Here is a 17,266-nt window from a genome sequence, read left to right on the forward strand (position 1 = left end):
CTAAACTGATAAGGCAGACATAAGACATTGTCTTATGGTCTAGATATCATATGTATTATCTGCATTACATACTTTCAACATCCAGACCAGAAATGAAACAGTGAACGATTAAAGTTTCATAATCCCAAGTTTCAGAGCTAACACTCCAATGTGGTGCATGATGTTATTCCTTACTAGAAGCAGTGTTTCAAACTACTCGTAGACATACAGCTTCAGTAGACAAAACTCAGCAGCACATTAAGCTTGAATGCCCTGGACTGAGCAATTCCCATTCTGCTGCCTCTGCTGGAGAATAGTAACTGCTGCCAGCAGCGTGGACAGACAACTGCAAGAAACATCTTTAACTGATCATTATTCTGTCTCTTGAGATTTATGTATCTGCACCAGTTCAATTTTGCAATGAAAATATTCTTTCAGCTGCAAAATTAAGCCTACACTTCTAATGGCATTTATGCTCCTGGATACCTAGTTTGAGAAATCCAAAGGATGGCGGATTAGCAGAGAACAGGTATTGTTTTCTCTCCCTTGGAAACCAAGCCCCTTCAAAGTTAAAATGGGCATCTCAGAGCAATTCAATCCTGAGTCACTTAGACCTGTAGCTTTAAGAGAATAAAAGCTTAGCTCTGAGGAAATAAGGAAGAGAAAAACTGACCAAAGGTCGATGCAGCTGCCTAGTTCCATCCCTGAAGTGTATTATTTTAAAGAAACCATCCAGCTAGATTATTTAAAAGGAAAAATCAATCTGCTGTAAAATGTACTATAAAATGTAATGAAGATGAAAATAACATATGGTCTTAACAGGTCAAATAGAGTTCTGTCTGTATTGCTCTGAAATGTATGTTATTAATAAAGGTGTTTTTAGATTTCATTTTTAGAAAGCATCCTATAAGAAGAATACAATTGTATATTTATCAGTAAATAAGAAAAAGATTAATTTAATGGAAATCTTACAAGTTTTGATAAAAATCACAGTGCACTTCAAAAGCATTTCATGCAACAAACAGATTACTGAATTACAGACATTCATTTCTATTTAAAAATCTCTTCTTTTTGTCCTGTTCAGGACGAGTTGAAGTAATAGTTTCCTTACCTTCAAAAGAAAAAAAAAAAAGTAGACATTTCTTGTTCTAATACTGTACTAAGAAGAGCTGTTGTTCTTGGAACTATAAGCATAATGATTGCCACCAAGAATAATGCTTACAGATGAATGTTTTCCTGTGAAGGCTGATGGAATAATTCCTGATATTTTCCTGTACATCACTCTATAATCTTCTTTTGAATAATGGAAGTATCTCCTTTGATTTCAAAGAGTTTTGGATCAGGCTCTCATTCTTCTGTGCTTTTGTTCTGCACAGATCTTAAAACATCCCTGAAGAGAGACTGCTTTTAGAAAGACGAGAGTCCAAATCTTGACAAATCTTTACTCAGGCAAAACTTCTATTGAAATCAAGATCTCTTTTGGTGGAATAGAAATTGGGAGTTCTTTTCCACATTCTTGGAGTTTCATTGATTCTACTTCACAAACTGTCATTCAGCTGAGCCTGTACTTTCTTTTCCAAGTCACATTCAAACAGTAATTGAATTAAACCCAATAATTACAACAGTGATTAGAAAGACTATTGCATCTTTCTATTTCTTCCTTGAAAAGAGATACTAGTATGACCTTAAGTGAATTATCAAGGAGATAATTGAAGTTTAAATGGTTAAGACAATAGCAAAGCACATTTCAGGGATACCTTACTATCCTGCTGTATATATAAATGACCAGGCTAGAAGTTTGTAATTACACAACAGCTATTAATCAGGCAGTCACTGAATGACTATCAGATTACATCTGGGTTGCAAGCTAAGAGGATATAAATACTTAATTATGAGTTAAACAGTAACATTTGGGGCTAAATTATGGCTTTGCAATCTACAGAGCCCTGGGTGGGAGAAGAGGAGACACAGCTTCTTAGAGGCCCCAGATGGTGAAACTCACCAAGTCACAGAGTTGGTGATGGAGGTGAAGGAGAGCAGCAAACAGCAGAAGATCCCTTCTGCTACAGGGCAGGAGAAATCTTGCTCTTTCCTCTGCATCTTGTAGGGTCAGGATTTTATCTCTGTCCTGTCACACTTTTTCTGAGCCTGCAGTTATGCTGATGGTCTGCAAAGTTCTCACTGGCACTTCACATGACTCATGCTCAGTACCCCATGTAGCGGTGGACCCAAGTGATGGCCATGTCTCACCTCTTCTCTTAGGAGAAGAGCTGAAACACAACCCACCCTTGGAGAGAGCATTCCCCAGAAGGACCATGTGCATGATGTGCTGCCTATCTACCCTAGCCTCTGCCCTTAGCACCCTCCTCTCACGTGCAGGCAGGCTGCCATGGGGAAGCCCAAGCACAGCCTGTCAGAGAGCCCTGCCTAATATGCAGACATCACCTGGCAGGATCAGACACAGCTTCATCAGCACATTGCAGGAATGCTTGTGCAATCCTTGCCCACTTATACCACGAGCCTAAACTGCTAGGCTACCTCAGGAGCCATGCTCTGCAGGCTGGGAAAACACAGCTTGCTTGAGGTGTGCTCCTTCAGGTGGGAAAACCAGCACAGGACAGGCTGAGACTTGGCCTGTAGCACTGCCTCTGCATATGTGTCAAGCAGTCTGCATTAAGGATGGAGCTATCCTGCAATGCTGAGGCAACAGGCCCTGGAATGCAATAGTATGTGATTATCCATATGAAAATACCTCTTCTGCTGGAAGCAATGCTAGACACGCTAGGCACCCTGGATTTGGTCCAGCAAAACCTGTAAGATCACAGGCTATCTCACTGAAGCAAGCTGTATGACCTACACAAATTATCAGGACTAACAGCAGGGTGCCGTACATTTAATGCAGTTTAAGAGCCTTTTTCCCTCCCTCACTTTCTTTGTTCCCTTCATTTATATACATATGTATATTCATATATACATTCAGACACCAGTGCCCCAGTATCGCATACACATAAAGCCTGCTTCCTCTTTACTATGAAGAGACACACAGAACCTATACATACATATTGCGCAGTCATATGCCATTTTTTACTCATATTTAAAATGAAGAATGTTAAAGATGTGTGACATGCAAAAGACAGTGAATTGTCTGAGACAGACACATACACATACATATCGTTAAATCTTTCTGAGTTACCTCATATTAATTTTCAGTTACATGATCACATAAATTTCTCCAGTGATATAATCTTATCTATAGCATGCACATTGCAGAGGTCCATTACTTACAGACAAAGAGCTTACAGCTTGGTTTAAGGTTTGCCGCTACATTATGTCTTCTGAAAAAGATGTGTTTATAATGGGAATGCTGACACGACTTACGCAAACAGATGCTTACTTAAACAGTGCACTAGTGCACCATCAAAATATCAGCTGGATTTGATAAAAATACGGCATCCTCATTATGGACCCCTCCATTATACTTACAACAATATGCCTAATATAGCAAAGACTTCTTAACCTTAGAGTGACAGCATGTATTCTCGTAAGTGAGTACCTGCTTAGCATAAGATTCACTGCTTCTACAAGATTTTCAATGCTAAGGCTACTTGCCACTGAGCATGTGGGAAACATTACCTCTAGGAAACACTATCACAGTGAAAAATGTATTCTTTTCAGGCTGTGTAAGACGTTCTCTTAGGAAATACTGTAGTGGGAAACAAGTGCTCTCATTAGCATCATGATGTTACGGAAATAAAAATGGCATATAAAGTGGCAATAAAAATGCCATGACACTCATTGTGCCAAAACAAAGAGAAAAACAGATAAAAAGAAATCTACACTAAGTTACTTCTCTGGGCAACCAGCTGTGGCAGGTGATCAGACTTCATCTCAGGGAAAGCTCTTTGAAGATAGGCTGGCCAGAGTGGCACAGGCAGGCCAGAAGGTATTTAACTCTGTCATAAATCATCATGATTCACCAGGTCTACTTGTCTAAAATACATTTGTATGAGGTGAGGTGCTGTTTTCTATCCATGTGATCGATGGTAGACCCATATGATACATGGCACACGACATATACCTTTCACCAGCAAACTAGATAGTCTGTTCATAAATCTCCCTTCCTAAGGCTGTTCCTAGTGTAAGCAAATTTGTGATTGGCCTCATTTTAACTGCTGTGCCACAGAAACCATTTACTCCCCACCAAAATCAAAAAGACTTCATCTCACTTGAGATCAACCCAAAATCTGGGATCAGAAGTATTTTGAAGGGATTAGTGATATTCAAAAAACCACCAACAAGAAACACTTTGTGTCTAGCAGCCATTTAGATCTTGGGGAAGGGGACAGAAACACTAATGTAGGCATCTCTATCAAGTGTTTAGGTGAGGTGAGATGACACTAGGCTTAAGTCACTCACTTGATATTCATGCCAACACAACAGGAACTGAGCAGCTTAGATGAAAACTACCTTTCAGATCATGGTTCCTTCTCCCAGCTGTATGCAGTTAAGATTCATAGTACAAAATCAACTCAGCTTAGCTGCTGAGATGAGAACTAACACCAGCCTGGGATGAAACTACAATCTGGTTATAAACTGCAGCAGTTTCATTTCCTCCTGTGTAGCTGTCCCAGTTCCCACCAGTAGGCAATTTGGATTGCAACATTTAGCACTTTCAATGTGTGTGAATTAACTGTTGCCTACAGCATGCACAAACAAAGCAGATGATGATGTTGAGAGGAAAAAGCATTCACTGAATCTTGTTTGGGATGACCTACATAAAGTACTTCTGGCTTCTTCAATGATTAGTAATAAAAGCCAGACTAATCCCATGTCAATTAAACCTTTATTCCTCCCACACCATAAAATTTTGTACATTTGCTACGGGTCAAATTGAGCCTTCTGTGAAACAAAGCTGTGCTAAGGACAAAGAAGATAATGTTTGAGCAAGCCTACCTAGCAAGAGGAATTTTGATGCAGCATGTAAGAAGTAGCTAACCCTCTTGCTTAAATGTCTTATCTTGACCACAAATAATCAACACAATTAAGAACCCAATTTTTAGGCACGCATAACATCTTAGACAGTTCTGTATATGTGCATTACAAATTCCCTTCATCTCAGCTGCTGATGTTGGATCATGGTAATCCTTTGCCTCTGATTTCCCCAGGTCCCTGCCAAGCCTTCCTGGCTGAGCTGCTCCCAGTCCTCCCTGGCAGCCCAGTTCCATGAAAGAAAGCTGGTCTCTTTGCTTTTGTTATCCTGGATTGTTTCTAGCCCTGTTCCTTCTTGTGTGACAAGTCTCATGGTCAGTCCCAGTCCTGTTTCTAATCCAGTGGTTCTTACGCAAAAGTAGTCTGCCAAATCTCTTTCAGAGTCTCCAGAGATCTGAGCCTTCTTAAAGTCAAATAAAACATTACCAACAATATGCAAACCAGGGTTTTTCAGCATTGTAATTAGCCTAAGTTCTCACCAGGTTGGCAAAACACATGTTCTGAGCCCAAAAGTCAGTTCCTTCTGTAAGGTGTGGAGTACTTTCATGAAGAAGTCATCAGAACCTGTGTTGTGGGCAATCCCTCCCAATCTTTTCCCCATGTTTCACTTTAAAAATTAAAGAAAGAAAGAGGTAACCAGCACGGCATAAAAAAACCCAAATAAATCCCCATCCACATGATCCCCATTATCAATATTATAAGCCATTGAAAGCAGTATAACAGCAACTTTCAGGCAACTAACAGGATGGGCTACCAGCTCAGCATTTAATAACAGTAACAGTTATAATAATAGAAACAACACAGCTGGGGAAGTCAGGAATTCACCTCAAAACTGCCATAAACCACCTGTTACTACTAGAGAAAGACCATTTCACCACAAAATAGTAACTTTAATTCCCAGTCCTAGAAATGATGAAACTCTGCAGAAGTAAAGGGTACTCAAAGCATCAGTCTGACTACACGTTCAGTGCCCTGATACTGATTTGGAAGCTCCCTTTGCATGCTATTTTTAGACATTCAAAAATTGCTAGATTAGTAAAGTTTCTAGCATGTGCCACATTGATAGAATTTCCTGTTCTTCTGGTGGCTATTACCAACTGGCATGCACAGCCATTTGCTAGTATTAAGAATCCCTGGTTTTGCGTGAAAAAGTAAATAAGTAAAAACACGTTTAGTAAGTAAGTATACACCCAAACAAGTGTTTTCTTTTTTACACTGTTTCTTTGTATTGTTGTTTTGAAAGTCTGTAAATAAAAATATGCTGAGATTTTTGTCCTGTGCTTTCTGAAAGTCTTCTCCAGTGGGAATCTATTGTCCTTTTCTTAAACTGAGTGAAAACAGTGATAAACTTCCCACTGATCTTGCTCTGGACTTTGTATCAGGACACAGCTTCACTAATAGGGGATGCCCCATTCAACCTTCAGATTTAGTGCTTTGGCAGACGTACCTGATGAGAAACTGTCTGCAGGAAAAGAGGTTTTACGAGTTGACTGTGGGCCTGTGTGCTAAAATCAGGCTTTTCAGTATCTATCTCATAGTGTAACTACAGAGATAGGCTGGTACAGAGAAGATCCTGTTGAAATATTTTAGACTTTACATTAGGTCCTTTAGAATGAAATGCTGAACACAAGCACTAAAGGCCAATAAGAAATGTTCAAATTTGAGATCATTGTGAGCTTTGCCTTTGTGGCTTTCCCTAAAATCTTCTGCATTTTATCAAAATAAGAAAGAAGGACTGAGAAGGGAGAAATAGCATGGAATAACTAGGATGGAGTGACTAAGTAGGTGCTCCAAAGGCCACTTGAGACAATGGCTATGTTTACAGGAGGATTTGGTTCATATTCTGTATTTCCCACCCAGAATCTGAACAAAAGGCAAAGGTGTGATTGTAGTATCAATTTGCAGAGAAGAGTATGCTCTTGGTATTCTCATTTTAACACATGTTTACTTACAGGGACTTATAGTACTGCTCTATGGCAGGGAGCATGTGGCAGGCTCCTGTCCACAGCCTGTCCCTGAAATACACAGGATCTTTCTGCTTGACATTTTCAAGGAAAGGATGAAACATGCATGTACACACAGACATACACATAAGCATTTTTACATAAACAGAAAAATTACCACATCTGTATTCCTTTGCCTTCAATATTCAAGTTTCAGAACCCTATCTGTTCTGTTCATTCCCATTTGTAATATTTTGGAACCTTAGAACAGTGTTGTTTGGTGCACTGAAGATCAAGAGCTGTCTTGGTCAGGACTGTGCAGTATAAGATCCAAAGACTGCCTTTAGACCTCTTAGAACTCAATCTGCGGTATTATATGTCCTTAGCAAACATTAAAAGAAGAGACATGCATATAGACACATATTTAAGCATAGATGCATGTGCATACATACAGAGAGATATTAATGTAAGGTCTGATTACCTTTTAAACTAATGCCCCTTTATGTCTCCCTAGCAATGTAAACAGTCCTTGAAAAGTAAAGATACATAATCTACATTCACTTTAAGGCCATCTCAGTACTGGTAAGAAGTGTAAAGGGCCTTACAGTTAACAGAACCAGTCCAATGGTACCCACTGCCATACTTCCTTTCCACATTATTTCAATTACAAATGAGATTCCTTAATTACAGGTTGCATTCTGAAGAAAACAATGGCTGACATATCGAAACAAGAACTTAAGGGTAGATTCTGATACAGCCAGACTGTGAGTGACAGACTCACATTAAGCCTCTGCTTCAACGACACGGCTCAGCGCATTCAATGCTTAAGTAATTATCTTTGATTATAAAACAAGAAGAGATATTCTAATATTTTGTCCACCTGTGCACAAAGCAGAGAAACACAGGCAGCTGGAGGACCACCTTTTACCCATATACAATGCTTAGCACAATAAAGGCCAACTGTGGTTTTGGGCTGATAGTCTCAATTCAAAGAAAGGAAAAATTACAGGTAATGAGATAAACCAAATGGCAATTTCTACTTTATACATATGTTACTTCACAGGAATTACAGCCTTTTATGTAACATATATGCTTAGGAATCCAACTGGAAATGTATGGGTGTTTCTTGTCAGACTACAGGTCCATCTAGCCCAGCAGCCTGCCTCCAGCTGTGACCTGGCTGCCTAGAGAGGAGTGTAAAAGCAGGACGAGTGTACAGTGATGCATTATCAGAACATTCCCCTGATCTTGAGCTTGTGGTTCAAGGACTTTCTACATGAAAGCTAAACAGTTCCTGACCAATCTGCTTTCCATGAGAAGTCACTTTTGAGCGTGTGTATACTTTTAGCAACATTACCTCCTGCTCAAAGCTTCATTACATCGTGGGTAAAATATCTTTGTTTTGAACCTGCTACTAGCAGTTTCCACTTCATGCCCCCCAGTTCTTGCAGTGGGAGGAATGACAGAGGTTCCCTGCTCACCTTACAAGATGTTCTACTTCTAATGATTATCCTGCAATATATTGTGGTAATGTACTGTACTTTAATAGGACACCTGTGACACTGTGTGTGTCACAGTGAGAGAGTGGGTTTTGCAATAAACCTATTCCTAGGGTCTCGTAACTTCAGAGCTGAAACTTAGTTTTTGTATTCTACAGTAAAAATGACTTAACCAAGTTTAGAGAGGAGCTTACATCAAGGATAAGTTAGAAGAACAATGTCTTCTCCTAAGTGACTAGTTTTAAGCTATCTATCTGAAGTTAGCTTTTCTAATGTATCTGATTGTTTTGATAGAAAGCTGTTAAATTTTTGGTGCCTCTTGACAAATTAGGACTTACATATTTTTGTATGTCTAGCTCATTTTTTTTTCAGTATCTCTTTTTTTTAATTATTTATAAATGGAAAAATGAGTTATCTTTCTTTTTCAGACACAAGCCATACCATATACCATATTGCGTTCTACTTGTCTTGAATAAGAAACAGGCTTGATCAGTTAGTCATTTCCAGTGTCTGTCAACTAGATACAAGTTCAGTAAAATGAGCCATTTTAAACTTTCAGGGCTGCCATTTTCAAGTAGCAAGAAAATGCATTCACTGTATGCTGCTACCCAGCAATATGTCTGGAATAAATCTATTTAATAAGGATATACAGAGCTCTGGAAAATAAAGCAATGAGTCTGTGACTGCATTCATGCTTTTCGAACCTAGACAACATATTGGGAATTCAGTATAAATTTAACCTGAACTTTTAAAATCTGATGAAGGTGTGTTTTGTTTGCTTGTCTTTTTTTTTAATGTCTCACTCCCCTTTTCCTTTCCATCTCTTGCCCTCTACCCTGTCTATTGTATCTTGACGTCTCTGATGGTCAGAGTGGTCTTTTATCACATTCAGTTCACTTGATTGTCTAAAAGCCTCTCACTCTTGCAGAAGATTTTCTTTCTCCATGTGCTTTTGCTCTTATTGTGCTCTTTCTCTCTCTCTCTCGTTCCTGCTTCAGTCTCTTCCAGTTAATGTTGATCTCCGATTTCCCACCATTCCCCACTCCTTTCAGAAGACAGTGGGATGGTTAAATATGTATCTGGGAAGTCATGATTTAGGCTAAAATATATCTATCCAAGCTATGAGTGCTATAGTTAAAAAACAGGGAATGGTATCCCCTGTGGTCATTTTATCAACAGACTAAATGGAAATACTACAAGCCTCAACAAGGCTATGGATTGCCAATTACATCTTAACTGCTGATGTGTACATGATACTTGCTTTGCTTTATTGATTTTTATATAGATAAAGCACATATTAGAATTCTTTTTTTCTTGAAGATAACACAAAGTATTACAGGTTGCTTTTTTTTTATTTCCTTTCAGACTATGTAGCCAAAATTGGTACTTGGTCTAGAAATATCCAAAGACTACATCACTGTAGAATCATAGAATAGTTTGGTTTGGAAGGGACCTTAAAGATCACCCAGTTCCAATCCCCTGCCATGGGCAGGGACACCTTCCATGGGCAGGGACACCTTCCACTAGACCAGGTTGCTCAAAGCCCCATCCAACCTGGCCTTGAACACTGCCAGGGATGAGGCAGCCACAGCTTCTCTGGGCAACCTGTGCCAGTGTCTCACCACCCTCATAGTGAAGAATTTCTTCCTAATATCAAATCTAAGCCTACCCTCTTTCAGTTTAATGCCCTTATAAACAAGGAGTTCATATGAATCTGTGTATAAACATCTCAGATAACAGTTTTTACTTTGGAATTACATGTACTAAGGCATACACACACATAAGAACATCTGTACATAAACATCCTTGATTTCAACCATTTTCAAATGATTTACTTTGTCTGAATAGTTCTGATTGCAATTTCTATGCAGATACACATAAATGCTGCTGTGTTTGATTAGGGGCAGTGCGGAGAAAACCTGCAGTCTCACAGCCTGTGTGTACCTTGAAATATTAACTCGTTCTGTAGTTTGCAGCATGGCAAAACCTTGTAGACCCAAATCCAGCAGTCTCGATATTTTCACTTCTTCTTCATTATTTGTGCATTAGTATCTACTAGCCCAAACTGACATCACTATCTGCAGAACAAACACAAGAAACAAGCCTTTCCCCCAGAAAGTTTTAAGTTTAGGGGTGAGACTTGCGAAATTGCCTAATGGAATTAAGAGCTCAATTCCTCATTTTCAGTTTGTGATGTTAGCTTTCGTGGGGATTTTTAAAAGTAAAAGTGGAAAAAAAAAAGACAACGAAAATCAGGGGAAAGGCAGCATTAATATCACAGTTTTCCAAGTGAGGAACAGAGGCAGAGGGAGATTACATGATTTGCAGTGTTACTCCTGGAATCTGAGCCCTGACCTCAATTCTCCTGAGTCCTTCTGCCCTGCACTACCTGCACCAGCTCTCCAAGCCTTCATGTAGCCTGTGCCTTGTACAAACCATCCTTTAAATCGTCGAGCCCTACACATGCCACTTACATTTTCACTGTTAACATCTGCCTCACTGGGGCAGCCAAAGAGTTCCCGTCTCAGCAAATTCCCATCATATTCCAGGAATGTCAGGTAGAGGTTGCGGAAGAACTCCACATGCTTGTTTTTCACTCGCAACTTCTTTGGTGAGTTCCAGTGAATCACCTCAGAGGAAAAAACAGAGAAAACACATCCTGCAGTTAGAACACAGATTTGCTTTATCTCCTCTTTTTACGTGTTTTCAGTTTGCTGCCCTCTTAAAAACAAAATAAACAACCCCAAACCCACACAGACTTTCTTCTGTCTTTTTATCAGGCAGGCTTTTCCATATCCTCCACAAGTAACTCCAGCTCTACAGGTGATGTGCTTTGAAACTCCTCCACAGGATTACCTGCACATGAGTTAGGGTGCTGCTCTAATTTGTGATGCAGCCCTGCATAAATGCTGCCATCAGTCTAATCATGGAGTTGATAGGTTATGGACTCTGTTGAAGAAGGTAGAAGGACGAGGGACACAGGGATGTGGGTATTAAACATTAATCTCAGATTTCCACATGACTGTTTCAGCTAATGAAATTGATTCACTGTTTCAGGCCACGCAGACTCTTCTCTGGTTAGGGATTGAGAAGAAAAAAAAAATAAATTAATTCCTATACCCATTTATGCCCTCCCAAAATGACTGAATTTGACTTCCATTTTGCCATTCTTTTAGCCAAGACTGATTCCAGTTGTGTTACACAACACAGAGATGCAGTACAGTGCTTCACCCTTTGAATTCCAATTTCTAGCAGGTATTTAGCGTCTGCTTATGAGAGATGACTTTCACACTGCCCTAGATTTAACTCTAATGCTGACATAAAGGGCCTGATTCTCATTTATACCAAGACAACTTTGCACTGCTGCCAATGTGAACGAGAATGGGGCCCCCAGGAAAAACTAAGAGGGAGCCACAATTGGCTTGCAGGAATTATTTCATTTTATAGAGGCTGTATTTTAGGCATAAGAAAAAAAAAACAAACCACCAAATACTTTGTATTCAGTTTTATTCCTGTGACTTCTAAAGAAATAAAAAAAAAAAGTCTCCTTTGGGAATACTTCCAAGCTAGGAGTTCTGCAGGTTCTCTGAATCCATTAAGCTAATTGCGTGAAGGCACTGTGTCACAGCCACAGAGCTGCAATGCCAGCTGCCGAGCTGTGCCTAGCTGATCACACAGTGAGTTTTGCTCTGAACATTGCATTTGTGGGAAGGAATGCATAGAGCTGAGGTGCAGCAGGTACAACAGAAGCAGCCCAGAGCAGAGGAATGCAGTTCCCTTGGTGTCAGCAACAGTGTTCCACAGGAACAGGGAGCCCTCTGAAATCATGCTATCTGTTGCTGAATGAGTGGACTGGAGGAGAACTTAGCAGGACACAGCCTGAATTCTTTCTGGACTAACTTGAGCAAACAACACAGTCTCTCTGTTGAGTGTTTATACTTCCATCAAAGCTATGGCACTCTCTTCCATGTACCTAACACCAATGAAAGTATCTCCTGATAGGGAAAGCTTTATCCTTTCTTGCGATTTCACTGCTGAGACCACCAGGATGTCAGAAAAACCATACATGCAGTTAAAGAAAAGCAACTGTAAGGAAAGAAAAAAGTCATTTTGGAAATCAGCAAATCACTTTTTCCAGTTATAGGGACACTTCAAATCAAGATCACGATGCATCTACATGCTGTATAAATCTGGGAATTTGCTTGGACAAAAATACTCAGTGTAGATATTTTTTCCCAGGTAATGCTGCATTCTTTGCTGCTTTTACATTTGTCCATATGTTCGGAAGTGTAACTTCTCTGTGCAATAACATGTTGCTGCTAAAAATACAGAACATCACAGAAACAGAAAGAGCTTTAGGGAGGTTAGGACATAAACTTAAGATGACAGATTTCTTCCACTGAAAAATGGATCTCCAAAATCTTATTTCTTTGAAAAGAACTTGACATTTAATCCACTGCATTTAACTGCAGCAAAGGTACTAAATACATGCAAAAAAAGTTTGATTGAATCCTACCTCAGGGAAACAGGCACACGTAATAGAAGCACAGGGTTGAAGGAACCTAAAGAACTGATTAACAGTTTTACAGGGTACTAGTATGCATTTTTATAAGCAGGCAAAGAACGGAAACTGTCTGCTGGTAACTTGAACTTATTTAAGAGTGGATCAAAGAAGTGTGAGAAGCTGGCAAGCGGGACAAAAATACTAAGAAAAAACTTCTGTGTGTTCTTCATACTACTCCTACACTTCGCGTGAGTTTCCTGTTGGATAGCTTCATGAGCCACTCCCCTGCTCAGCATTCTGACCGCTCACCGTGGGGACCATGAGCACAGAAATGGCTAAAGATGATAAACTCAGTAACTGCTATGGAACAGGCTTCCCAGTGCTGCAGAAATTTCCCATCAACTTACACTATGTCACGTCATAGCCAAGTACTGGTGTTGATGCCTCTACCTGGTTGTATGGGGGATGTCAAAGCCAGGCAACTGCAGCTGTCAGCGTAGAGGCTCTTTGCTGCTGTGCTTCAAAATATGTTGTGTGTGTAAAAGCTGTTAAGGGCCTAGCTGGTGGTTCACATCTGATCAGATTTGAAACGTGTCAGGATGCTGCATGTGCACAGATGTCAGTGAAGCCTGGAGTGAACTCAAGAAAGCTGAATGCAGCTGATGACTATCCATAAAAGCTGATTTTTTAATCAAGAAAGACAGCACATGTGAGTGTGTGCTTAAGATGATGTGCTAAAGAACATCAAGGAACTATGCAACCATCTGGATGACCTGAGGTAAGAAAACCATGAAACAGGCCTAGTGAAAAAGGAGGCTGCTTTTCAAATGTAACATGATTAGATAAATATTATTTGATATCTGAAAGCATGAAAAAGAACAGCAGGTTTCAAAAAGCAGCACGACTCTTAACCATTGACATAGAACAGTACATTCAAAGACCGTATTCCTATCTTGCCGTCAGCCCACAAATTCACCTTCAGTTCAGACTGTAGCTCTCTGATTTGGTTTGATGCACATCAGCTATAGAAGAAGTTGTACAGGCCAAGATGTCCTTGCATGTATGACATCCTGTCATGGGCATCAGTGAAGTACACGACAGAAACAATGGTAAAACTATGGCCATTATGTTAGAAAGTTTATTGCAGGCAACAGTAAATTGACTGGAGAAAAAAAATAAATCAGTTTGAGACTACAGGGAAATCAGAAAGGAAAAAGCCCTCAAACTTAGAATGCATTTTATTTGCAGATTATGCAACTGTTACCTCAACACTAAAAAGAGAAAGTGAATCTAGAAACTAAAACACTTATTATTACATCCTCTTTCTAAGACTGAATAGTACCATAATACTGTGCTTATTTCTTCTATTTTCTCTCCTAGTTTCTAAGCTATTCCAAAGCTCTGTTGGCTTACAAAGGGAACTGCAGCTAGAACACATAGAATTCCACTTCCATTATCTGGGTAGATAGCTCAGGAACAGTGCTAACCTTCAGGCTGTCCAACAGATCCTTTCCACTCTTGATCAAGGCCTCCTGAGAACTAAGAAAAATATGCTCCTTAATCTTTACTTAGCAATTTAAGCACTGAAAGATCAGAACTTAAAAATCCACATCTATTTAACACTTGGTTAGTTGTCATTAAGCAACTTGGCACTATCTACATTTCTGTTAATACCATCCTAGTTAATCAGCAACTGTTACCACTCGCTGATTACACCCAGGCAGCCTCCTGAAATACTGCCATGCACTTATGACCTAGCGAAACAGGCAAACTGCACCAGTAGTTCCCATTTATTCACCAGGTTCTGATCCAAAGCACCCAAATGAAGACACAGCTGTAGATGGAAGGTAACAGAGGATGTCATATGCTGGCGGAGTATAGGACATGGCCCTAAGCTCATTTATACTCATGGAAATACACTGAAAACAAAAATCCCAGCAAAAATCCTTAGGTTACCAGTTGCATTGTCCTCCCTGGGGAGAGGAAATATTTTTACTCTGATATTCCAACCACTAAATGTTAAGCTTCAACACAACATTATTTCTATAGGTACTTCTATCCATTTTTCCCCTGAAGCATCTTCTCTCTCCAAAAGTATTTGGCCAAACGTTTCCTTAACAACAACCTCTTCCATTTTTTACCTAAAGACAAGTCTTGATAATTTCTCACTCTGCTTGAGCCCTTATAATATCAGAGAATAAAGAATATTCTGTACACATACTTTCCAGGCTGAAGAGGTGAAAAGTAAGAATAAATTCAGCTTAAATTTAAACCTAAAGAACTTCAATTTTGCAAAGCACTGAACAGATATTCTTAATTAAGCCCATGAGCACTTCACAATTCAGGTAAGTAGAAGTGGTATTTTGTAGAGGGGGAGCTTTCCTGCTTAAAAACTAGACTACTTGTTTAGGCAACCAGACAGTTCCTACCGAGATCAACAGGAGTTAAATGTTCAGCAAATCTGCACAGTAAAGCCACATAATACATAGCACTTTAATGCATCTCAACAGGCTTCTTTTCAGGCTTGTATTACTGAGAAGTTTAAATATGCCCCAAGCCACACTGCATACAAGCACCCTGTGTGTAACTTATGCCTCAATTAGAGATGTCTGGAAATTTTATTTTTAAACTGTGTTTTGTCAGAAATATATGGTTTAATAAAAGAACCAATTTCCTTAGAAAGGATGAAATACTTCACAAAAATGTCATCAGGGAGGTTTCAGAGTGATATTTCTGAACTACATAAGCAGAAGGGGCTCACAGTGCAGTATCCAGCAACCCAGAGGCCCACGCACTGCTTCTGGATGTGGGATTCAAATCCTTGCCTTGTCTTATTTGGTGCCCATGGCCCCAGGTATTGCTTTACTCCCCAGCTTACTGCCTACACTGTATGACAGTATGGTGATAGACTGTCCCTGTCTTGTATTTTTCAAAGTTCTCCGTTATTCCTTGAGAGGATTTGCAGCTCTCCCTTCAACTTCTGTATCAATGTCTAATGAGAGGCCTCCTGCCTGCAAAAACGCTCCCTAAAACCACCTCTATAATACAATATTCCCTATTTGGGAGAGCGGAAACACCTTACTGACTCCAATGTTCATTTAACAGAGGGGTATGTTTAACCCTCTTGAGCCCTTTCTCCACTCAGTGTAGCTCTTTCTTGGTTGGTACTGAAAGGTGCAAGAAGGCAACAGATCATGTTTGAGGCAGATGAGAAAATGATGTATTTGGGTTATGGGCAAGAACCTGTGTAAACTTTTGCAAGCAATCTCACAAAGTGTAGAAGACATTCCCAGGGAGGACACAGTGAATCACATAATATAATTTCAGAAGGGAAATTTATGAGGTTAATTATTTATCTGCTAATTTAACATCAGCTGTATTCAAAACCAGTTTGAAAAGCCATCGACAGGTCTTTAAGTATTTTCTTACTTTGGAGCTGAGGGGTAAAGTCTAATAATTTGACACATTCTCACTGAAGAATCCAGCATCTGATTTTTGTGATTGTGAATTACCAGATTCTCTGTGTGTAAATAGCCTCTGTATCCTTGACAACCAGACTTCTCTTCAAGACTGACTCATTCAATGAGGTCATGATTCATTGTCAGAGGCATCACAATTCATTACCTTCTTTCACAGGATTTTTCTTGCCATTTGGTTTGTGCCAAATCATAGTAATTGAGATTCCTTTACAGACAGGAACAAACTATTAACCAAAAAGGAAACAAACACCCAACTCACCAAAAGTAATGCATAAATGAACCTCAGTTCCAGGCAGATCCCTACAGGCTCCAAAGCCCAGCAAGGTATGGTCCTATAGGACACATGCTTGTTCACGGACAAGATACTGAGGACCATGTGAAGAGCTGAGATAAGTAAGACAGACAGTGGATGCCTACACGGAATGACTAGTAGCACTTCCATACCTTTAGACTAGTCATCAGTAACAATTCCTGAGTGTTTCTCCAAGGTGTAACAAATGGCACACAAAACCAATCACCTCTGGCCTTTAGAAATTGCAGGTGGCTTACTTGGCAAAAAGAATTAAAGGGCATCCGCTTCCTCTTAGCCTACTCTTTGTTTCTATTAAAATTGTTCATTTCAAGACATTCTTGACTGATACAAACCATCTTTATCACAGGTGCCCTTGGGGTGGGAAAAGGAAGACTTCTGTAAGTGTAATTGTTTATGTAAGATTTGGTTCCATATGCCACAGACAGCAGAACAAAACCCACAGGATTCCATCTAGCTGTGTACAGTGTGGCATCTAGCACTACAGAGTATGGCACAGGAGGTAAGTCTAACCTCTAACCTAAAACTGTACAAAAAAACTGGTGTGGGTTGTTTTTTTTTCC

The 17,266-nt window shown here is 39.7% G+C and overlaps 1 protein-coding gene across 5 annotated transcripts in view; it reads right to left on the reverse strand.

The window, feature by feature from the left end:
- Positions 1–17,266, reverse strand: part of LARGE1 (LARGE xylosyl- and glucuronyltransferase 1) — a 278,062-nt gene that overhangs the window by 23,432 nt on the left and 237,364 nt on the right. For all 5 annotated transcript variants that reach the window (XR_008973630.1, XM_057420472.1, XM_057420469.1 and 2 more), the window contains one exon: positions 10,885–11,040. Coding sequence is in view for 4 of the 5 variants with exons in the window: in XM_057420472.1 (XP_057276455.1) it covers positions 10,885–11,040 (156 nt within the window). In the remaining variant the exon portion in view is untranslated. The remainder of the gene's footprint in view (positions 1–10,884; positions 11,041–17,266) is intronic.

The sequence above is a fragment of the Pezoporus wallicus genome, unplaced genomic scaffold, assembly GCF_028554395.1.
Source record: "Pezoporus wallicus isolate ANWC-B61680 ecotype Strahan unplaced genomic scaffold, APGP_CSIRO_Pwel_v1 contig_2871, whole genome shotgun sequence".
NCBI lineage: Eukaryota > Metazoa > Chordata > Aves > Psittaciformes > Psittacidae > Pezoporus > Pezoporus wallicus.